At 36.2% G+C, this 24,858-nt stretch overlaps 1 protein-coding gene across 1 annotated transcript in view; it reads right to left on the bottom strand.

Moving 5' to 3' along the window:
* The window catches only part of ITGA1 (integrin subunit alpha 1), a 173,104-nt gene that overhangs the window by 30,054 nt on the left and 118,192 nt on the right, over positions 1-24,858 (bottom strand). The window contains 9 exon segments of the mRNA XM_047728897.1: positions 1,315-1,391; positions 6,939-7,019; positions 8,786-8,995; positions 10,979-11,089; positions 13,097-13,233; positions 14,803-14,969; positions 18,087-18,217; positions 20,450-20,707; positions 22,152-22,295. Of these exon segments, the coding sequence (XP_047584853.1) occupies positions 1,315-1,391; positions 6,939-7,019; positions 8,786-8,995; positions 10,979-11,089; positions 13,097-13,233; positions 14,803-14,969; positions 18,087-18,217; positions 20,450-20,707; positions 22,152-22,295 (1,316 nt within the window).

Raw genomic sequence — 24,858 nt, 5'->3', positions numbered from 1 at the left:
TCCTACCTGTTCCCTACTGTGGCCAAATTAGTCTTCCTAAGAAACAGCTAGCTCTGTATATAAACTTCACCCCTCAAGAACTTTTCTGGCTCCTTATGGTTTGCTTAGTTAAGTAAACATGCCTCATTCTCACATTCAATACTCACCATAACATGGTGGGATGCACACTCCCTGTTTATCTTCTGTTACTCCTTTTTGTATTCTGTATATTTGAGCTAAAATGGATTACCTGATATTCCCTCAGTAGGTCTAGTGGTACACTATTGAGTTTTTGCTCAAGCTGTATACTTTTCCTAAAATGCTCTACCTAATTCCATTTACTAACCTATGCATTGCTACCCAACCTTTAAGGTCCTTCTTTATAATCTTCTTGATAAAGGTTTCTTGGGGTCTCATTGCCAAGTAGATATAACTTAACCTCTATTATGTCTCTGATACATAGGTTTTATTTCTCTAATGAATTTTCCTTGTTGTACCCTATATTATAATAATTTACATATTAGTCTTTGTCTCCTATTTAATGTTACTCCATGAAGTTTAAGTCCTTATTAATTTTTATATTCCTTATAGTGATGAATTCAATATCTTGTCTCTAGTAGATGTCAAATAAATATTTGTTGAGCTGGATTAAATTGAGCATACAGAATTCATTTACCCATTAATTTATTTTCTCATTTATTCATTCATTCTATATTTACTCAGCAATTATTGGATGTGAGGCACCATGTTAGATACTGGGGAATAAAGCAACAAAAGATAGAATTTTATCTCAAGGAGTTTATGGTCCAGTAGGTGATTATACTTAGAAGAAAGCTAAGACACTATTTCAGTTTCCTTATTAGCCTTTTGTTATTTGTTATATGAGTATTGGGTGATATCTTTCAGAAGCTCTGACTGATTTGGATAAAATGTATTATACTACAAAAGGGCATCATAAAACTTTAAATCCATTTAATGATCCAGTTGAACTTGATAGGCTGCCAGTACAAGTTAAAATAGCAATCCTGTAAAAATTTTTAAATAAATTTAAATGCAATTTGGCAGATATAAGTGATGTGTGATTACAAAATGTTTTACAGCTCATAGAATCAATGGTTTAATATTGGTAGGTGCATTAATTCTAAATTTCTTATTTTAAGTTAATCATAAGGATGTTTTTGTCAAGTAAGGGGGTTCACTCCTTTTACTTTTACTGGTCTCTCATATAAGCTGTAAGAAGTTCTAGTGAGTCTATAAAGCAAAATATTCTAAATAATGAAATTACATACTTATACATTTACATACACATACACTCAGGCATACATATCAACCAACCTTGTTGCACTTAAGTGAATGATCACATTTTCCATGAGATAAGATGTGTTAAACTGAAATAATATTTTGAAAGTAACCTATGAAATAAAAATATTTTTAGTCTAGTAACAGATAAAGTAGTAAAATGTTTACATCGATCAAAATACTTAATTACATTAATGATATTACCTAGACTGAAACTGCAAAGTTATTTAAGAAATATTACCTAAGAAAATAAAACCTAATCACATCTCAAAAACAGAACAAGATATACATATAAAACTTTTAGATGTAAGTATGAAATATGCTTTGTATATTAATATGAATTTAAACACTTTATTCAAATCACATTAATAAAAATAATTTATACTACATCAACTATTACCATGAAGGTACATTCTATGTATTATATCACCATTTTCTACCAGATCACAACCATAAGCAATGTAATTATGAAATAGTTATAATTAAAGCCTCTTTAATATGTAAACTTCTACCATCTATATATGTTCATTATAAAATAGGGGAAAACCTACGTGGGTCCATTAATTTGATAGTACAAAAAAGCTTTGGGCTTTCTTTTTTTTTTTTAAATATTTTATTTATTTATTTGAGAGAGAGGCAGTGAGAGAGAGCATGAACGAGGAGAAGGTCAGAGGGAGAAGCAGACTCCCCGTGGAGCTGGGAGCCCGATGCGGGACTCGATCCCCGGACTCCGGGATCATGACCTGAGCTGAAAGCAGTCGTCCAACCAACTGAGCCACCCAGGCGTCCCAAGTTTTGGGCTTTCAAGGAGTAAAAACAAAAGGAAAAAATAAAAGACTTATTTATAATAAACTATACTAATAACAATAATGTAGTGAGTTTTCCTTACAAATTGCATAGTTAAAATAATGCCTAAGAAAAACTAACACCTAATACCTAAGAAAAACTAATACCTAAAAAAATAATACCTAAGGAAAACGTTTTGTTTTACCAACATTCTGATACAGGTTAACTTATTTTTAAAAACTATGCTTGAGCATAAAAACTATATAATTAGGACTCTTCATAAACACTGACAGGCAGGCCAGAAACCAGATTACTTATTTGAAGAAATAGGTCCTCAGCAAAGTTCTAGTCCAAGACCCCTCATGATAATCTTTATAAAGCTGTATTTCCTATTCTGAAAACTAATCTTGGTTTGTGCTAACTAGAGTGTTTTGGAATTTGGCCAGCCAAAAAGATGGCTCAAAGTGCATAATTAATAGAGACTTAAAATTTTACTTTTGTGATTAAGTGCCAGACAGGACAGAGTTTGATATTGAAAGCTCTTTTAATCAATTTAGGCCCAGTCACAGAAGGGATGATTAGAATTCAGGTGTCATGAGATTTGCATGGTTGTACCGTATTATGTGTGGAGTTTTCTTTTGTATTTTCTTTCCCACATGTATTTTGGGTTACATTAAAAAAAAAATCCTTTCTTAAGAATCTGCAGATCTGCAGTATGTTTCTTGCATTAAAATAATAATCATAATTCTAATAGGAGATTACTGGGTGGGTTTGAACTATAATACTTCACAAAGGGTCCAATTGCCAAATTGTCTCTCATTGATCTCCTTTTTTCCTGCCTGTTCATTAGACCCCTGACTGGCCTGAACATTTAAGTCTTGGCATTTTTGGTGAGTCTTCAGACTTTGGGAAGATACTAGCAGAGAAGTAGGGTTGAAGAAGGTGCCTATTCTCTATTGACATGATCCTGAAATGCTTAAATCATAGATTTAGATCTTGAAGTCAAAGTATATTTTAAGTGTAAAGCCCATATGCAAAAATCCCCTGCAAATTATCTTCCCTTCTCTATATCGATGGCATGAGGTGCTTTGATTTAAGCTTTTACTCTAAGCAGTGAGGAATTGTTAAAGAAAGAAAAAAGTGATTGAAAGGTAATTAAGATTGCAATTAATATCTCTAAATGCTGAAACGTAACACAGGCTATATTATTATTCTTAAAGAAATGGAGATAATTCCATGGTTAATTAAAGTGGTCAGAGGAAGAAGTAGAAATGAGTTGAAATTCACTATTTCTATGTCAAAAGAGAGAAATCATGGGTATATTTTTTAAAATATGATATATGTTTTATAGATTTTTAGGGAAGAAATGTAATTCCACAATAAATTTCATTTGAGATAGTCAAGAAATGGGCTTGATAATGAGCTTCCTAAAGTAAAGTGGTACACCTAGTTATTTTCATAGCTAAAATGGTTTATTGAATTCAATGATAATTACTGTCATTTGTAGTTTTTTTCAGTCCTTAGTAGCCATGCCGTATGTGTGAAGGGAAAAGATCTTTCTGAATTCTCATTTGCAAAAAGAGGAGCTAAAAGACTTCATTATAGATATGTGACTCTGTCATTTCCAGATGTCTAACTCAGTGTTTGTCATCTTTTTAGGATATGTAATAAAGGTGACAAAGATCTATTTTGAAGTTTTATATTAAAAAATGTTATAATGTGAAGAAGTTGAAATTGGGATGGTATTTCTATCTTTTTTTTAAAGACTAAGTCAAGTAAGTAAAATATCATCTTATCTCATCACTTTGATTCAATATTTCCCTCATTAACTCAATATGAATGGAGGAGCAAATATTCATACTGAAAATATTCATTCAACCTTCAATGAAAATATATGCAAATATGTTGTTTATCATTCAACTATTCTGCTTTTCATGGAAACAAATATTGTTTTCAAAAAGACATGAAAGCACTCTCTCACTTCTGTTCAACTACTCCTGTAGGTTTTAGCCAGGGTATGTAGGCAAGAAAAAGAAATAAAAGGCACTGGCTTGGGAAGGATGCCTCTATTTGCAGATGACATGATCTTATATATAGAATATCCTAAGGAATCCTCTAAAGAACTATTAGAACTGATAATTTCAGCAAGGTTTCAAGACAAAAGATTAATATTAAAAAATCATTTGTATTTCTATACATGAGCAATAAACAATCTGAAAATAAATTTAAGAAAAGAATTTCATCTAAAATAGTGTTAAAGGGGGTGCCTGGGTGGCTCAGTGGGTTAAGCCGCTGCCTTCGGCTCAGGTCATGATCTCAGGGTCCTGGGATCGAGTCCCGCATCGGGTTCTCTGCTCTACAGGGAGCCTGCTTCCCTCTCTCTCTCTCTCTCTCTCCGCCTGCCTGCCTCTCTGTCTACTTGTGATCTCTCTCTGTCAAATAAATAATAAATAAAATCTTAAAAAAAAATAAAATAGTGTTAAAGGGGGTGCCTGGGTGGCTCAGTGGTTTAAGCATCTGCCTCTTGATTTCAGCTCAGATTATGATCTCAGGGCCATGAGATCAAGCACCATGCTGGGCTCTGTGCTGAGTGTGGAGTCTAAGATTCTCTCCCTCACTTTCCATCTGCCCATCTCTACCACTTTCTCTCTCTTTCAAAAAAAAAAAAAAGAAAGAAAGAAAAGAAACAAAAATAAAATAAAATAGCATTAAAAAAGAATAAATGGTTAGGAATACATTTAACAAAGGATGTGTAAAACTTGTATTCTGAAGAATATAAAACATTTTTGAAAGTAATTAAAGAAGATCTAAATAAACAGGAAGACATCTCATAGTCACGGATCAAAGACTTAATATCTTGAAGATGGTAATACTCCCCAAACTGATCTGCAGATTCAGTGTAATCCCTATCAAACTCCCAGCTGGCCTTTTAGCAAAAAATGACAAGCTGACCCTAAAGTGCAGATGAAAATACAGGGGACCTGGAAGAGCTAAACAACTTTGAAAAGGGAAACATAGTTGAAAGACTTACATTTTCAGATTGCAAAGATTGCAAAAGAGTTCAGTAATCAAAACAGTGTACTGACATAAAGACAGACATATAGATCAATGGATTACAATTAAGAATCAAGAAATAAACCCATATGTTTATGGTCAAGTCACTTTCAATAAAAGAGCCACAACAATTCAATGGGGGAATGAATGACATTTTCAACAGATGGTGTGGGGCAACTGGATATCCACATGCAAAGAATGAAGTTGGACCCTCTCCTTCTTACACAACACACAAAAGTTCATCAAAATGAATAGAGACCCAAATGTAACAGCTAAAACTATACAGCTCTTGGAAGGGAAGACAGGAGTAGATCGTTGTGATCTTGGGTTAGCAAAGCATGAGGGACAAAAGGATAAATAGATTAATTAGACTTCATCAAAGTAAACATCTTTGTGTTTCAAAGGGCACCATCAAGAAAGTGAAAAGACAAGGGCGCCTGGGTGGCTCAGTTGGTTAAGCGTCTGCCTTCGGCTCAGGTCATGACCCCGGGGTCTCAGGACAGAGCCCCACATTGGGCTCTTTGCTCAGCAGGGAGTCTGCTTCTCTCCCCACCTCTGCCTGCTGCTCCCCTGCTTGTGCTCTCTCTCTGTCAAATAAATAAATAAAATCTTTGAAAAAAAGAAAGTGAAAAGACAATGGGAGAAAATATTTGCAAATCATATATCTGATAAGTGACTTGAAAGCAGAATATATGAAGAACTCTCACAGCTCAATAATAAAAAAAAGACATCCCAATTAAAAAATAGTAAAGGATCTGAATAGACATTTCTCCAAAGAAGATATACACATGGTCAGTAACCACATGAAAGGATGTTCAACATCATTAGCTATTAAGGAAACACAAATCAAAATCACAGGCAGTAACAATGTGAAGAAAGACATATATTGATGGTAGGAATGGAAAATGGGGCAGTCACTTTGGAAAACAGTTTTGCAGCTTCCTAAAATATTGCACATAGTTATCACCTAACCAAGGAATTCCACCCTAAGAGAAGGGAAAACATCCCCATACTAAAACCTGTACACAGATATTCGTAGTATTATGCATAGTAGCCAAAAAGCGAAAACAACACAAATGACAGATGAATAAATAAAATATGTTACATCCACAAAATGGAATTGTATTTGGAAATTAAAAGGAACTGCTTATGCATGGATGAACCGTGAAAACATTATGATAAATGAAAAAAGTCAGTTATAAAAGATCACAGATTGTATGATTCCATTTATAGGAAATGTCCAGAATAGGTAGACCCATAAAGAAAGAAAGTAGATTAGTGGTTGCCTGACATTGGGGGAGGGATTAGAGGAGAAAAAAAGAGAAGTAACTGGTAATGTGTACAGAGTTTCTTTTGGGGATACAAAAATGTTCTAAGATTGATTGTGGTGATGGCTGCAGAATTCATCATTTGGTGAATATACAAAACTCCACTTAACTGTACAGTTTAAATAAGTGAATTTTATGGTATGTGAATTATATATCAATGAGGATATTATTTAAAAGAGAGAGAGAAATGAAAAAAAGTTTCTATGCAAAGTTCTAAAAGATTCTAAAAAATTGAAAGATTTGTTTTGTCTACAGGCCAGAAAAGCCTACTACTATTGGATAAAATATCAAGTATAATTTTAAATTTTGTCTTAGCGTTTGAGTTTGGCTCATGCACTAATTGGTTCTTGATTCCAATATCTCAAAAATCTTGAACTCAACCTTCTTCATCTGCATCATATTAAAATACCATTAGAGGGATTTATACATTTAACTTTGAGCACAGTATTTTTCATATCCAGTTGCCACATGTATGTTTTATAATCTGCTTACCTCTTCTCCTTTTCTCAGGAAAGGATATCCAACCTTACATGTGAGATTATGATTGGATTCACAACTGTCTTTTTGGATAGCCTTGGAAGAAAAAGTAAGCAGAATTAGAGCAGACACCAGGTGAAATACTTGAGCTTGGTTTTTCCAGATTTTTCCCAGCTGTGCCTTGGACCCTGCCTTGATAAGATTTGTCTCTCATTTTAGTTGGGAGAGTCACAGCATTATGGGATCACCTGTCTCACCATCCATGGGAAATCTGAAAACATTACTTGAGGGAGACTGAAAGGCAAAGCACATCACATCTTGTCTAGGTGTCCCACTGCACAATGGATGTATTAACAGCATGTGCCACATAGGGTGGATGAAATAGTCCACACATACCAGACTGCCACATGGAAGCCCACAGTGAGTGGCTGTCATCAGAAGAGTTTCACTCAGTGGTAAGAGCACAGGTTCGGACCTGAGACCACCAGGAGTTCAATTCTGACTCCATCACTATTAGCTTTCTCCTTGTCAAAGAGAAAGGCTCACTTCTCTGAGCCTGATTTTCTGTTAAGTGAGGTCAGTCATACTCAATTTCATCAAACTGTAAATGCCACTGAATAGTAGGAGACTCGCCAGTATTTTGTGTACGAATAAGAGGAGGGGAAATGCTGCCAGTTAAGTAAATATAGCAACTGTATAATGCGGTTACAGCAAAGTTAAAATGTGACTGAAAGGGTTTATCTCAGAATCTCTGTAGTATAAAAATACCTATCTACTTAATGAGAATTGAGTAAGTGGAATGCTTCGAACAGTGCCTGGAACATAATATGACTCAGGAAAAGGTTGTCATTATTATTACTGTTTTTATTGTTAATAGATGTAGGGGAGACACGTTGTTTATTTTTATAGTCCTCCCTCTGTACCAAAGCCATGAAGTTAGTTGGAGAGGATACTGGCAATGATTTTTAATATAGTCCACGTTCCAGAGAAAAATTCAGTGGTAACATTTTTCTAACATCACTTTGCACATTTGGATTTACAATTAACATTCTTTACTGAATCTAAAATATGTGGTAGTAATGGAGGACATTTTTTAAGCCTCTGTTAGTCGTCATGTCCTTAAGTGGTATCCTAATAAATAGAGAGAAATATCAGTGAAAGTCTGAATTTACACAAACTGGACAATAGAGTTCTAATATTAATAAGGGTATGGTTTTTAATGTGAATCATACATATTACTAATTCATTACATATAGACAGAATTGTAAATAAGGGGGATTCATTCAGAGATCAGAATTAAAAGCAAAATTCAAATGTGGAAGTACTAATTATTGCTGATATAGCATCTTATGCAGCTGTATGTTATTGCCAAGATGAAAAAAAATTGTTATGACAATGACACATTGTAATTTAACATCTCTCTTTCCAATGTAAGGATTTTACATAGAAAATGAGAAGTGGTATCATGATTTTTCTTCATGTAAATATTTTTTTGTTCCATACATACATTCCTTTCTCTGCACTTCTGTTCAACTGTCTTGACTCTGTTATGTTTATATTTTTCTTTGAGTTTGTCTCAATTTCAGCTATGTAATGCCTCTATAAAATGTATGACTTTGATACATCAGTGATCCTATCCTCATACTGAATCTAAAGAAAAGTCATAGATCTCTAAAGCATTGATCAAAAAAAAACTTTTTTAAAAAAAATTTCATACTTTCACCATTAGTAAGTACTAATAATTTGTCCAAAATGCTCTCTATTCTTCTAAACTCAATAAAAACAATTAGTTCAGTAGCAGGAAAAGTCGGCTCAATAAATGATTATTACAAGAATAAGCAAATATAAAACTAAAAGTTTACCTCAATTCCTGAAAAAATTAGATTTGGAGAATAGTGCACTATGGTTCTGGTGTTATAGGCACTGTCCTTTTTATTTTTGACTGTGAGACTAACATTGAACTTATCATTATGAGACTTGACAATAAGCAGGTCCTTTTCTGTGGTGGATACTTTGAGGGCGAGGTCCGAGATACATTTATCCTTGTTTCCACAGTCTTTGGCGAAAGGAATCTGAAAATGGTCACAGGAAAGCGTTTTTCAACATTTAGTTAAGCATGATTGAAAATTACTTATTAACCTGCTTGGTGAAGTGACATATTGCCAAACTAAGAAAGCAACTCATAAAGAGAACAGACTCCACTGCAGAAGTCATGAGGAATTTTAAGTTTATTCCTATAATTTATAGGGAAAAATAAGAAACTTCTGAATATAAATTCTTTCAGTCCTTTAGAGAACGCACAGTTTTCACACATGTTTTTTGCTGGCTTTAGTCTGCCAGAGTAGAATAGTTTCAAAAAAATCAAGTCAAGGGGTGCCAGGGTGGCTCAGTGGGTTAGAGCCTCTGCCTTCGGCTCACGTCATGATCTCGGGGTCCTGGGATCGAACCCCGTCTCGGGCTCTTTCCTCGGCGGGGATCCTGCTTCCCCCTCTCTGCCTGCCTCTCTGCCTACTTGTGATCTCTCTTTCTGTCAAATAAATAAATAAAATCTTTTAAAAAATCAAGTCAAGTACTCTAAGATCTAAATCTACGAGAGAACACTTCAACACTCAACCCCTGTTATGAGATTTTCTATTGAAAAGAATAAAAACCTTAGAAATGTATAGAGCTCAGAGGTAAAAAATGGTCAAGCCACATAACTAGAGTTTCCTTGACTTGTCTTCCCATTAAGCCCCACCCTCTTGTCTAAACCTTCACTAAGAGCTCTCCATTCTACCGCTCTTCTAAGCATGTCCCAACTCTCCATTGCCACCGTCACCTCTAGTCTAGCCATCCTTATTCTTTCCTGAACTAATGCAACAGATTCCTAAGTGGTCTCCCCCACTCACTCTTGTTCCAACCATGGTTCCTCCAATCACTCTCCACGTTGCAGCTGGAGTAATCCTTAAAAAGATATAAATCCAGTGCTATCACTGAAACAATTAAAACTACCAACAGCATTCCATTGCTTCAAGATCATCTGTGCAGTAGCATAAAGCCCAGAACGATCTGGTTCCTTCCTATGCCTCCCTCCCTATCCCACGTCACCTTCCCACCTCGCTCTTCAGCTTCAGCCACATTAGAGAGTTTAGTGCAGTTCCTTTATGCCTCAGACCTTTAACACATGTTTCTGTGCATAAAACACTGCTCCCTCCACTCCTGTGAATAGGATGGAAAATCCTCCTAGGCTTCAGGTCTCAACTTAAATGTCACAACTTCTGTCTGCTTAGGCAGAAGTTCCCATCAAACAATTAAATTTTCCTTCAGACCACATGCTTTAATCCAACTAATACCTGTTTCCTAGGTTAGACTGTAAACTCTGAAGCTTGGTACATATAAGACACCCAATCACTATTCTTGAAAGGAGGAAAGTGAAAGCAAAAGATACGGGTGTAGAGAAAATGAATTCCCCACCCCGAACGTTTGCTCCACTGGTGCCACCCCATCTTTCTACTTGCTCACTCACTCTTTCTCAGGGGCAAGACAATGGACTCTGTGGATTTGGAAGCAGGAGTGGGGTGAATACAGCTCTTCCCACCTCTTCTGCTCTTGGGGCAGCACTGTGCCCATGGGAGCCATATATTCTTGCTCTCTATCTTCATTCTGCAAGTTTTATGAGGTGGGCCCCCTTGAAAGAGGCCTGAGATTGATGAGCACTGCTGATGATGCACTTGGTTATCTGTGGTCTAAGCCTTGTTCAGCAGGAGGACACCCAATATGCCTAAGCCATAAACACCAAACCCGGTGTTTATTAGTAATAAAGGGAATTCCTGTAGGCTAACCCATGTCCTTCTTTCAATTGGTCCTAAATTTAGGGGAGATAAAAATAGGTGCTATTTGTAAGTTCCTCCAACAATAGGAAGCCGAAGAGTTGAGAAAAGTCTAGAAGAGTCTCATTCCTTTTTTAAAAAAATGAGTTAGGGTTGTATGTATGTGTCTATGTGTTTTAGGTTTTTTTTTTCCCCCAATATGTTCACATGCAGGCATCCTGAATTAAAAAAAAAAATCCAACTTACATATTCATGTACTGAATTTGGTAGGGAATCATCAAGAACAGGCCCATTTTCTGGATCAGTCAGATTAAAATCCAAAGTTATCCTTACAGAGTCCCGAAAGTCATGCTTGTCCTACAGATTGAAACATAACATATTTTATCATTGGTATCATATTTGCTGCATGTTCTGACCTTGTTATGGCTACCTTCTTATGCCCCTGTAGGTCAGGGTTACTGGAACATTTTTGTGCACCTGATCGGACACGATGTCATCAGGTTTTTGCTTCATTGGAGAGAGACTGCCTTCTACCATGATAAGGGACACTGCTGAATGCAAAGGCTTCTGGATGACCAGTTGAGTCACCCGGCTTCTCAGCAGTCCTGCTATAGTAATAGGATGTGCCATACTTTGCCATGGCAGCGTATACCACCCTGGGCTCCTTGCATAGGAACATCTTTTCTCTTGAGATCTTGAGCTAAAAACTGCCATGTAATCCTTCCAACCTCAAATGAGCAAAGTTGCTTTAAATTGAGTTGAATTTCATTAGTATAATATATGCCTCGAGTTGCAAGAATTCTATAATGTCAAATGATATGTAAGTGATATGAATGCAATCAATATTGTTTTATAATATCATGAGTACCAGCCATCATTTATGGCATGTCTGGGATTATGAGCTTTACACACATTATTGAGAAGTATTTCAACAGTCGTCCGAGATGAGTAACTATTATAGTCATTATTTTACAAATGAAAACCTGAGCCTCTAAGAGGCTAAACAACTTGGTCAAAATCACTTGGAATGTGGGGAAGCTTTAAGACAAATTCCATCCTGGCTGACTGACTCCAGAACAAATGTCAATGTATCTATTAAAATCTAAAAGAATTTTAGAAATTTTGAAACTAGATCATTCCTTTTACTACCAAGTGCCTACACATAGCTAGATTCTACATTTTAGACAAATATACACTATGTGATTTCTAGCAGGTTGAAGGCAGGGGCATGGTCTGGTTTCACACCCTTTCAAATTTTATACAAGTTCTAACTCCTAAATGCTCAGTTCTGATGAAGTAAATAGGAGGATAACTCCAGTTTTTTTTTTCTTTCTGATTATAGATTGATCTTAGTGTTGATAGATATGTTAATTTTGATATATACTATGGGGACTATTGACTTGAAAATCACTGAAGAAAAATACAGTACACTAATAGGGATGTTTCCTTCCCTGACTATAATATCTTAAAAAATATAGAATATGAATACATCAAGAATATAGAAATAAATCACATGTGGGGGGAAATCGGCCTGTTTTCCTGTAAAGTTCCAGGATCATGTATAAATCTCAAGTCTGTGTCAGTCACTAAAATCAGTATTTTGTCATTACATCCACTCTTCCCTCTTTTTTTTTTCTTTAAGTATCATGTGCATTATAAGAAAATGTTAAAAAAAAACTCCTGCCCTTATTGGGAACATTCTCTCTCTATATAATGACTCAATAAAATGTATTTAAATGGTTCAAACTGGCTTCCTAGCCATCTTTGGAGATTAATAATTTGCTTCCCAAGCCTCCCTTATTAGTGTAATAGAAAGAAACTTCGGTAGCACAAAGCCTATGGATGATAGAAAATAGCAGATTTTTTTCTCTTCGATTTAAAGTCAAAGAGTGAAACATATAGTTCAGTGGACAAGAAAGGACCCCAAAAAACATATGGCCCAACAGTTTCTCCTCAGGGCATGTAAGCACTTAGATCAAATGTAATACACATTTGACAGATGAGGCCCACAAAAGTTAAATGATGTTTTCAATTTGAAAGAATAAGTGAATGAATGCAAAAAATGAATGAATGAATGAATGAATGAATGCAGGTTTCTTACCAACTAGTGCCATGTGCCTTCTACTATCCCATAATATACAAATGACTGATAACACACACAGGGAAGATGAAAGATGGTTTTATGAAATGCATCTGGAAATTAGAAGATCAGGCCTGTGATTTTCTGATAAAGTGACCAAATAAATGATGTTTACTTCATCGATGTGCACTTTGAAATAAAAATCATAAGATTGGCTTGAAATAAGACATTTATGCTTTATTCTTGATTTGGAATAAAGCAGTTATAACATATGATTTACTTGCCAACATGTAGAAGGAGAGCTTAGTGCATTCTGATTCTTCAACTGTGATGTTTCTTTGAATCTTTCTTTCTTGAGTTCCAGAGAAAAAACTTCGTGATATTTGTCTTAGTGAATCTAGTGTGACGCGGTACTGCATATCTGGAAATAAAATGACAGAAATATTTGCCTGGGGTGATTTTCATATGGTTCAGTTCATTAAATTAGCATTATAGAAAAATCTCTTCAGCAAACAGTCAACAGAAAGTTTCTATTACTCAGCTTATCTACACTACTGTAGTACAATGGTAGTCCCAGTCATGACGATAACCTTCAGTACTACTTTCTCTGTGTGTGTGTACATATGCACACCCACACACTCATACAACATGTACACCAACATAGAAACTAAATTTCTGATAATGCATGTGTTTATTGGGTTTTCACTTAAATTGTTTTTTTAGTTTAGCAATGTTGAAGCCCTGTTTAGAATATTGATTTTATTTCAATAGACAGAAAAATATACACTAATGAATTCTTATATATTTTATGAAAAAGTCACTTCAGACTCTTCAAAGCATGTAATCAAAGAAGCTTACCAAATAAGTTTCATAAAATAGGTGTACCAAAATAAAAAACAAGTTAAACCTATACTTTCTAAAAAGGCAATAATTCTACTTATTTGATCGCTTATTTTATAAAAATAATGAGACTAAAATAATGCTGTATGTGGAAATGTAAATCATATTTTATATTTCTTTTTTTTTTTAAAGATTTTATTTATTTATTTGACAGAGAGAGATCACAAGTAGACAGAGAGGCAGGCAGAGAGAGAGAGAGGGAAGCAGACTCCCTGCTGAGCAGAGAGCCCGACGCGGGCCTCGATCCCAGGACCCTGACATCATGACCTGAGCCGAAGGCAGCGGCTTAACCCACTGAGCCACCCAGGCGCCCCATATTTTATATTTCTATACCTAAAACTAGTCAGAGGGCTATTGGAGAGCACAATTATGCTTGAAGAGCAAACTAAGAAAAAGATCTTAAGGATTAATGATTTTTCATATTCTATTTACATTTAGTTTATAGAGTAAATTACTCTTTTGCAGCCAATGACCTCCACAGTTTTGACTCCAACATATTTCAATATCATTATAAAAATACCTCAGTAAGTGTATGTGTAGGGAGGAGGAGATTCCTAGACTGTGCCTGAGAACACACACACACATGTCTGATGCTCAAAAACCAGGATCACATTCTGAGTGGAGCAAAGAGATCTCAGAAAGTGGGGTGGCAAAGCATTCACATCCTTTGCAATAGCAGTCTTAGTAAAGAGAGGGCAGGAGAAGAAAGAGAGGGTTTGTGAAAACCCACAGGAAGGAAAACTGGGCTCCTAGGGAGCCCAACGTCCAAACTCTACTTCTGAACTGGTATTATTATTATTGTTTTTAGCACATTGTAGTTTGTGGTAAATGAGAGAGCCAGAGGGGAACCATGGACTGTGGAGACCATTGCATATAAGCATATAGTTTCTGCTCCAGATTTTATTGGGTTCTGTAACATATTCTCTCTTCTGTAGATTTTTTTTTCAAGGTTCAACATGTTCACAGGGGTAAATCTGATATGCAGATCCCTATCACCGGGGAAAATACAATATCTTAGTGGATGTCATCATGTGGGAGCAAATGTATTGTTCTCCTGCCCCAAAGTACTTGGTACACATAAGACACTTACCAGCTACAAAAATTGTGTCTTCTTTGGACTTTAATTTCACATCGAAACACACAGTAGCATTTATGCATACTGTTTCCTTTCCTTCCACACGGCAGTTTTTCTTTTGGATATTCACTTTATTGGGTTCAAAATTCATGGTCACTTTAACTACAGCCACATCTCGGGACCTACAAACAGAAACAATGACAATTACTCCCCCATCTTCATATTTAATGAATGCCATCATTATGGGAGTGCAGTGCGAAAGCACTGATGGGGATTCTTTTTTGTGTATAGTTGGGCTCACAGGATTCACTTTCTTTGGTGATTTTTTAAAAAGATTTTTTATTATTTTTAACAATTTTATTTATTTATTTGAGAGAGTGAGTGAGAGTGAGAGAGAACATGTGCATGAGCAGAGTGCAGTGTTTTCTCTCTCCAGGGAGGCCTACATACCCTCTTCCCTTCCTCTAATAAGATGGTATTTAAGTCCGAATTCTAAGCCACCTCAAAGAATTACTCATTTTTCTTTGGGTATCTCCCATGTACACACGGGGTATGCGTGTTAATAAACTTGTTTTTCTCTTGTTAATCTGTCTTTTGTTACAGGGGTGTCAGCCAAGAGCTCAAAAGGCTAGAAGGAAAATGATTTTTCATTCCTTACAGTTCATAAGTCAAAAATCTGTTTTGCCTGTGGTGGAAGGAAGATGGAACCACGTGCTCAGGTGCAACCTCAGAACCAAAACCGTAATTTGGGAATCTTTGAGTTTGTTCCCAATCTGGAAAGAGTCCCAAGGCCCATGGACAACTCTTGTGCACTGTAATACTTGTACAGACAAGTACAGGTACTATGGATATGTATCTCGTGAATACATAAGTCTTTGATTTTCTTTTGCATTAAAATATTCTAATTATTTTTATTTTAAACATCTTATCCATAGAAGACAGGGAAACATAAAAAAAGGAAACAAAGAAAACAGAAATCACTTGTAAATCTACCACTCAGCAATAATTACCATTAATATTCGATGTGCTTCTTTTTCTCTGCAGAAGAATATATCTGTATATGTATAAATGTGTGTGTGTGTATAGAGAGATACACACATGCACATACATCCATACATACTTTTAAAGCATCATAATATAATGAACAGATTTCCAATATCTGTATTTTTCTGGGAACGTTAGTTTTAATGGCAATATACTATTCCAACATATGCATGTGTTGTAATCTATTTACTCGGTCCTTCATTAATTTATTTTTTTAAAAAATAGTTACTACCACAGTGCTGTGATGACCCTAAAGATTATATATCTTCAATGTAGATTAAATCTTTAAAAATTTAGGAAGCAAATTCCTTGTTAAAAAGTATGAATATTCTAAGGCTCTTTAACACTTGTTGGCAATACCTTCTAATGCATTTTAACCAGTTTACTCTTTCACCAGCAATGAACTAGCATGTCTAGTTCCCTGCTCAGTAGTTTGGATCCTTTAGGAATGAGGCTGCCTTGACCACTTTCCTCCGCACATCCCTCTGCCCCAACAAGGTCTTTAAAGGGGTTATGGTGCAATTTATTCCACAAAATGGGGCTCTCCATATCTGTTCCTGAAAGTCCCTGATTGGGGTGGGCTTCTGTTTATCGCCTGCCATCTATATCCACTCTCAGTCCCTCCTTTGGCATCGTAAATCTTGGTCTTCGTGTCCCTGTCTATTGGTCTGGTCCCTTCTGCTGGGCAATCACAGGGTACAACTCTGCCATTTTGGCCCCTCAGTGATAAAGCACTGACTGGGGATAAAAGAGGATAAGTCTTCAAAGCTTTTTAAGAAATCTTTGAAACAAAACTGGAGAGTAAAAATTGCCCTTATAATGTGTGTGTGTGTGTGTGTGTGTGTGTGTGTGTATAGTGTGTATGTATATATATATATATATTTTAAAGATTTTTAAAATTTATTTGACAGACAGAGATCACAAGTAGGCAGAGAGGCAGGCAGAGAGAGAGGGGGAGGCAGGCTCCTTGCTGAGCAGAGAACCCGATGCGGGGTTCGATCCCAGGACTCTGGGATCATGACCTAAGCTGAAGGCAGAGGCTTTAACCCACTGAGCCACCCAGGTGCCCCATAATGTATATATTTTTAATAGGAGAGTGACTACACTAAACATTTTTTGAGTTAAGGTTATCATAATACATTAATCCAGGATTAACAGTTTAAACTGTATCCTTTGTTGCTGACACTGGTGACTTCTGGTGTGGAGCCCTGCTCCTGGGTGAGCCCTCCCCACAGTCATAGCTCCGTGCTGCCCAGCACTCTCGTTTCTTAGGCACCACCTTACAGTTTTCTTTTCCCCCTACTGTACAGTTAAGACATTTTTAACATAATGGTTATTATCTGTGTATAGTTTAGTATACAATTTTTATTTGACCATAAGTTTTTAAACATTATCTCTATTTTTAGTTAGAATTTCTTTTCAAATTTTAAAGTTGAACTAGAGTATATAATATTATATTAGTTTCAGGTTTGTAACATAGTGATTCAATAATTGTATTCATTATGCTATGCTCACCACAATAAGTACAGTTACCATCTATGTATGGTATGGTAAAAATATTATATATATATACATATATATATAATATATATTGCATATGTTATATATATACACATTTATAATAAAAACACAGACAACGATGCACAATTATCTAATTATACATATTAGGTAAATGAGTAAAGAGTCAATTACCCTAAAAAGTTTGTGAACTACTCTGGGGTGCCTGGGTGGCTCAGTGGGTTAAAGCCTCTGCCTTTGGCTCAGGTCATGATCCCAGGACCCAGGACCCTGGGATCAAGCCCCGCATGGGAATCTCTGCTCAGTGGGGAGCCTGTTTCTCTCTCTCTCTGCCTGCCTCTCTGCCTACTTGTAATCTCTGTCTGTCAAATAAATAAATAAAATCTTTAAAAAGTTTGTGAACTGCTCAAAGTTAGGCATGTTTTCTTGTTTATATAATTCTCTATGAAGCCCTCTTCTTTCCTATGCTGCTCCCTAAAACAGAATATCTACCTTAGCACCAAGCACATAATAAATACCCCAAATTAAGAGGTGGTTCTACTTGTTCCTTTAATATGGTTTCTCCATTTTAAGATTTGATGACTCCTTCAGCTTCTTTAACTACATAACTTTGATCTAAATAATGGGGTACAAAAGAAAACAGGTATTTGGTATGACAGGAGGTCCAATCATACTCTGAGCTATGAAGCTATTTGTGAAGTATTACCCGATGAATTGGATGTTATTAAAATACATACCAGAAGAGGGCAGCACCACCAAGGCCCCCAATAGTCACATCAGTCAGACCATCGCCATTTAAATCCATTTCTCCATGGATAGACTGGCCAAAAAATTTTAGTGTCTTGCCGTCTCCACCTGATGGAATACGCTGTGAAAGTCCCAACAGAGAGTTTTTATGCCAGAAGTGTCTCTTCAAAAACAGTTTCAAATAAGTCTGAGAACTTGGATTGGGCAACAAAAAATGAAAATTAAAGATCTTTTGGAAACCCGCCTAAGAAGCCCCTCATGTGGTGACAAGCTGAATTACTCAGTTGTTACCAAAGGTTATTCTTTTTATAGTGCAGACAAAATAATCCAGGGTTACTGACACCAGAGAAAGGGGAAAAAAATTTTATAACGTCATCTTGTCTAATGCTCAAGGAAAACATTGTGAGTAACTGGCTCTCCTTTCTAGTTCCCACTCAGTCCCATAACGCAGAGATATTTAAAGATACTGGAACCTTGAAAACACATCACACATGCAAGAGAGGGAGCAGAAGTTTGTCACAGGGGTCAGTTTGGGGTTTACTGAATTTGGTGGGGTAGCTGTAAATAGCACATGCCATCAAATACATTTGCCAGTATATGATCTTCTTTGCTAAAAGTCAAGGGCACTATAAGCTCAATAGGTACAAATGAATGTGAAGTTCTTGATGAGTGATTTGTGCACATACCCGCACAGAATGTGTTTAATATTCGTACTTCCTGACTTAGCTTTGGTTCAAACTGATAATACTTTAATAGAATCTGATGGCGAGCAGACAGGACTGACAGACCCTCCCTAAACTTGAGGTCTTCTTGAAAACCATAAATTAAGAAGCCAAATAAGGCAAACCAAATGGAAACATTTTTCATGCTGAAAGGTTTGTGGCTCATTGGGAAGTATTTCCTTATTTTCAGCAAATGAACCAGAAACATCTGCCTCATTGGTCTTGGAGGAGCTCATTCAGTTTGATTCTGGATTATCACATACACAAACAGCACCTCTGGTTACTATAGAAACAAGCGAGCACATCCTCACCTATCCTTGGGAAAGCATTTTGCCAATAATTAAGCAAACTCAGGTGTAATATTCTTTTTTGTTGTTATTTAAAGCTGCACTTCGAGTAACCACCATTTTACAAAATAAATTTCTTATGACAATCTATCCTCTTATTAATGATTTAAACATCCTCTTTTTTTCTACTGCAAACACCATTTCAGTAAGTTTTCAGGATTAATAGTGAAGGAATAAAGTGACAGAACACAAGAAAGAAATGCCTCCCTGCAGTTCCTCCTTCCGTCATGTTCCCATGGTTAACCTTGCCTGTTTTCAGTTAAGTAATACCATGAAGACTTTTGAATTTTTTGAAAACAGATAATTTACTAAGTGGATGGAAGTTTGTTACTGAAATATGCCCTTTACTTTATTGTCTCACTAATGTCATTATGACTTTATGAAAAATAAAGTACAACTTCACTTGAATGGATTTTGAGAATTCTGTTGACTATAGTACAAAAAGAACAACTACAAAAAATAAATAATTGATGTTCTGATTTTCTTTTCATGTTATATAAGTAGTTCAATGCCTAATTGCTTATGGTTACTTAAAAACAATTACATTAGAAGAATTCCTTTAAACTCTCCTACTTTTATAGTGCATCAAATGCTTCTGCAAATTGGTATTTTTCTTATGCAGGAAAAAATTGCATTTATGGATTAGAACCATTAACTGATACTAAATTTAAAACCAGAACAACAAAAATCCCCTGCAAGTTAAGCTTAGTTATTCAGATTTTTTTCCAAGAGGGATTATTTGTGAGGAAATTATAAACCTTCAGGAATCCAAATTCAGTTCACAAAAACATACCAATTTAATTCATAAACATAAATGTTATGCAATTTCATTATAACACAGATACTGAATATAAAAACAATAACCTCATCTTCTTTATTCGCTAAATCATATCATTATTATTCTCTTATTCAGAAAGTGGTATCCTCTTTTTAGGATCAGGAACACTGCAACTGTTAAATCATGTCATTAAAAAGTGTTCATTTTTTTTGGTTCGTGTTTGACTATTCTGAGAGTTCAGATCATGGAGACTCGGCAAATAACAACAGAAAAAAAATGGCAAATAACAACAGAAAAAAAAGACCAAAAAAACCCAAAACTAGATAAAAGGATAAAATACAAAATAATGCTCCTGTAAAGAAACCTTAAAAGAGAATTAAATCTAGTTTCCCAATAAAGTCAGAAGAAAAAATAATCAAATAACTCAAGAAGCAAGACAAGAAGCAAGCCTAGCATTGAACCCACTTATCGTTTAAGGTTGGGAATGTGTAGGTTTAACTTCTTACTTGTGCGTACTCCTTCCTGATAGTTTTGCCACTCCCATGATAAATGTACACGGCTCCCCCATGATCATCTTCCAGGGGTGCTCCTATCACAATGTCATCAAACCCATCAAGATTGAGGTCTCTCACTGCAACGACAGCTGTTCCGAAACGAGCCCCGCATGGCTCATTTTTGTTTTCTTTTGTGCATGAATTGTGCTTCAGAGATGAGCAGCAAGTCTGCTTAATGGGCTCCAGGCTCATTTGATATTCAAACCTTGTCTGGAAGAAACATAAACAGGATACTTATGGATTTCTATCATTACTACAGCACAGTGAAATTTTTAAGTACATGCTAAATCACCACTGTTAAAAACCATTTGTACATCAATAGGAAAGTTTGTAAAATTTCTTAAAAAGGGTCCTTATCTGAGAGCCAAGTTAAAGATTTTAAAGAACAGACTGTAGAAGTGGGGAAGAAGGCATACTGAGGATTATAATGGATTCTCTTTTTAACGCAACTGGGTGAGTAGAGGACTCCCAGAATGTTTTTAAAGCCAAAGAACTGAATGTTTAAAATCCTTAGTTCAGGTCTTTATTCTTCCTTCATCCCAAATCTGCTTCTTTGAAAAGTCTCTATATAGTCTCCTTTATAGGGCAAAAAGGAAATTACCCTATCCAAAAACCAAATTTTTCCCAAAGCTATCTAGAGCAAAAAAACAAAAAAGCCCAACAAACTCAGTAAGGACAGGGCTAGTAATGATGGGCAGGAACATAGGTTCTAGGAAAAAAGGAAAAAAACAGCACTGGACCAAAAAAATTGATGAGAGGAAGCAAACAACGTGATAGGATGAAAGATATATAATTTATGAATTAAAAAATTAGTTGGAGAGACTCTAAGAATTTAAAAAGCTAAATAGGTGAATACTGACTTTGCTACAGACAACAAAACAAAACAAAAAACTCTTCTAATGAAGAAATCAAGAATTATTTCACCTAACATGTGATGTCTAAAGTCAGGAGCGGCAAACAAAATCTCACTCCAGTCCACTGAAGTATTCCAAAGACCATAGAAGTTTGCTGTAACTGGTGTCACGGCCTTAAAACACACAACTCCATGGTCTCTCTGCTTCCCCTACTTTAACTGTTTTGACAGCTCATGCAGTTTTTTTTTTAATTTTTAATTTTTAATTAACATATAATGTATTATTTGCTGCAGGGGTACAGGTCTGTGAATCGCCAGGTTTACACCCTTCACAGCACTCACCATAGCACATACCCTCCCCAGTGTCCATAACCCAACCACCCTCTTCCTACCCAAGTCCCTCCAGCAACCCTCAGTTTGTTTTGAGAGATTAAGAGTCTCTTATGTGCCTAATGCAGTTTTAACTGTTAATGTTCCCAACACCTCCAGGCCGGAGTGATAAAGGGCTGCCCTGTGAGTTTGTTTAGCAGTTCAATGAAACTTATCTTTATTTTATATTTTCTGCTAAAAAAGAATAGCTCACATCTCCAAGTAGAAAACATCTAACGGTTTGAACTACCTTACTAGAATTCTAAAATGTTCATTAAAAAACTGAGGAGTTGGTGGGGGTAAAGAGGCCCTGAAAAATTCTTTGCTCCTTTTTCCAAAGTGAGCACAAAATTGGAACTGAGTTACTTATTTGAAATGGGAAGAAAGAAAGAGCTATTCCTGAAATTCTACCAAACTCAGAGCTACCATTACCTGATTCAGAGCGTACACATATACTTTCCCTTGTTCCTCTTTCTCTGTTCCCATGTACATGGGAGCTCCAACCAGAAGAATGTCGGTATTAGAATCTTTATCAATGTCAACCGTCGTTAAAACACTGCCGAAGTAGGAACCAATCTAGGGTACAAAACAAAACAAAAAAGTCTGATGAACATTGGAAATTCTCAAGATAGCTAAAAGCCTGCACTTCTTTTACTTATCCTAATCTAGAAGAGTATTTGAGATTTAGACAGACATAGAAATAAAAATAAAATATAGAAATGGACTCTACCTGAGAGCTCTTTATTGGCTCTTGTGGGGGGGCTAGTAAACAGGCAGACCCACCCTTGAGGGTGAACAGCTGTCACAGATGGTGCAGCCTCAGTGTAAGAAAAATGGCTTCCTTTAGATTTCATCCTAGCATTTCTTTTTTTCCCAAAAAGTAAAAAAGATAAGTAATGCACCACGATTTTTTTAAGGAAATAAAATGAGATTAAACAATAAAAGGTATTCTGGGATGGCTTCAATATAATGTTTATATGTATAATACATGTATTTATATGTATTTATGAAATAGACACATATATGTATATATGTATGAAAAATATGAAATAAAATACAATAGGAAGAACTGATTTGTCTTGGGATACTAGTGCAAGGATTTCACCTTGTAGACTTAGAAGATTGTTTACTCATGCACCTGATAAATTATTGAACACTGCATCTGAAACTAATGATGTGCTATAAATTGGCTGATTGAATCTAAAAAAAAAAGACTGGAGCACCTGCGTGGCTCAGTCGGTTAAGCCTCTGCCTTCAGCTCAGGTCACAATCTCAGGGTCCTGGGATCGAGCCCCGCATTTGGCTCCCTGCTCATTGGGAGCCTGCTTCTCTCTCTCTCCCTCTCCTCTTCCCCCACAATGCTCTCTCTCTTTCTCTCTCTCTCTCAAATAAATAAATATTTTTTTAAAAATTGTTTACTCAACAAAAGGCTAAGTCTTGTCCTAGTACTTGTGGAAGATAGAAAAATATAAAAGGATTGCAGGGGGACCATCCCCTTGCAGCAACGTTTTGTTTTTTAAAGATATGGATATATTTTAGGGAAATGTGGGAGACTTACACTTCATTATCTAAATGCAATAACCTTTCCAAATTTTGATCTGTGTTAATATTTGATGCTCTTGATAACTGTCTTATTGAAACTTCCTGTTTTGGCTTCCATGATTTTAATTTTGCTCTCTTGATTCTGCCATAATATCACAGGCCACCCTTTGTTTTTATCTTTGCTGGTTCCTTTTCCTCCTCCCGTGCCCCAGGTTTTGGTGTCCCCTAAGCTAAGATCTGCACTTCCCCCATTCTCTTTTCTAGATGGCCAATCCTTCCAAACATTTCTATTACTGAAAATTGCAAATTTCATTCTATCTTCCTCTCAAGGATCCAGTTCTTCATTCTTAGACATTGCTAGACACTCAGACGACTGCTAGACGTTGGCTTTTGAATGTCCTCTCCTCATAGGTTATAAAGGATTTAAAAGGTTTGTTTTTTTTCCCCCTAAAGTTGGATTAATTACAAACACAAATAAAATACTGTAAGATCTAGCAACCTCGGGGCTTCATTCCCCCATGACAATAGCCATCTGGAGCTGAGTGGGAGGTAAATGTTTAGATGGCTCATGAGCTGTCCAGTCCATGGTTCCCACCACTTCCTGCCGTCTTCTCTATAGTAGCTTTATTTATTTACTTTATGTTCCTGACACCCATAATGATTTGAATTTGAGCTCACTGTTACAGGGAATTGTAAAACCAAATACCATTTAAAAAAACATATCTACACTGCTTGAGTTGCTGACATTCTAATAATGGTGCCACCTTTCTCTCAGATTCCCAGGCTTGAAACTTAAATCATTTATAATTTAAATCATTAACTTTCATGAGCAATTTTTCACAAAATTTTCACTTCCTGTCTTGTAGACAATTAACAGAGTGATATCAGACCCAAAATGTCATACAAAATGCTTCATTTTACAACCCTGTCAGTTCCTCCTTATTTATGTCTACTACACGCCTTCCTTTTCCGTTTTTATTGGTGATACATCCTTTTAGGCTCTCCTCACCTTAGCCTTTTTTAGATTGTTCATGCACTTTCCGATTATGAATGTGGGCAAAGGGCTAACAAAACCCTTTCACCAAGTTTTATTATTTTATACAAATGAGAATCTTTATATATGAGGCTCTTACTTTTGGTTCACTCTAACTCTGTTCTCCTGGACATCTGTGGGGGAAAGGAGTTCAATTATATTACGAAGCAATATCGAAAGTGGTAAAAATAATCTCTGGTTGGGACATTGCATTTAGGCTGTGGGGATTTACAGATACCTGATGGAGCTAACATAGATTGGGCTTCCCAGGATGACTCTGACAACCGCACGCCCTTAGCAGAAGCCCTGGCTATGTCTATGGCGTCATTATGAAAGATATTGACCATATGTCTATGGTGTCATTATGAAAGATTAAAGAGAGGGCAGCTCTGTCCTTGCCTGATGTGTCTGTCTCCTCTCACCGAAGCTGTTCTGCACTGGGGAGCTATGGGTACACCTGCAGGGGAGGAAGGCTGCTGCTGCCCTGCCTTGTGGAGTAGTCGGTGATGGGAGGAGGGTATAAGGGCAGTCTGGTGAGCTGGGATATTTGGTGAAGCCCAAATG

The sequence above is a fragment of the Lutra lutra genome, chromosome 5, assembly GCF_902655055.1.
Source record: "Lutra lutra chromosome 5, mLutLut1.2, whole genome shotgun sequence".
Classification (NCBI taxonomy): domain Eukaryota; kingdom Metazoa; phylum Chordata; class Mammalia; order Carnivora; family Mustelidae; genus Lutra; species Lutra lutra.
Note: the sequence above shows the minus strand (reverse complement) of the source record. Positions and strands in the feature narration are given on the sequence as shown.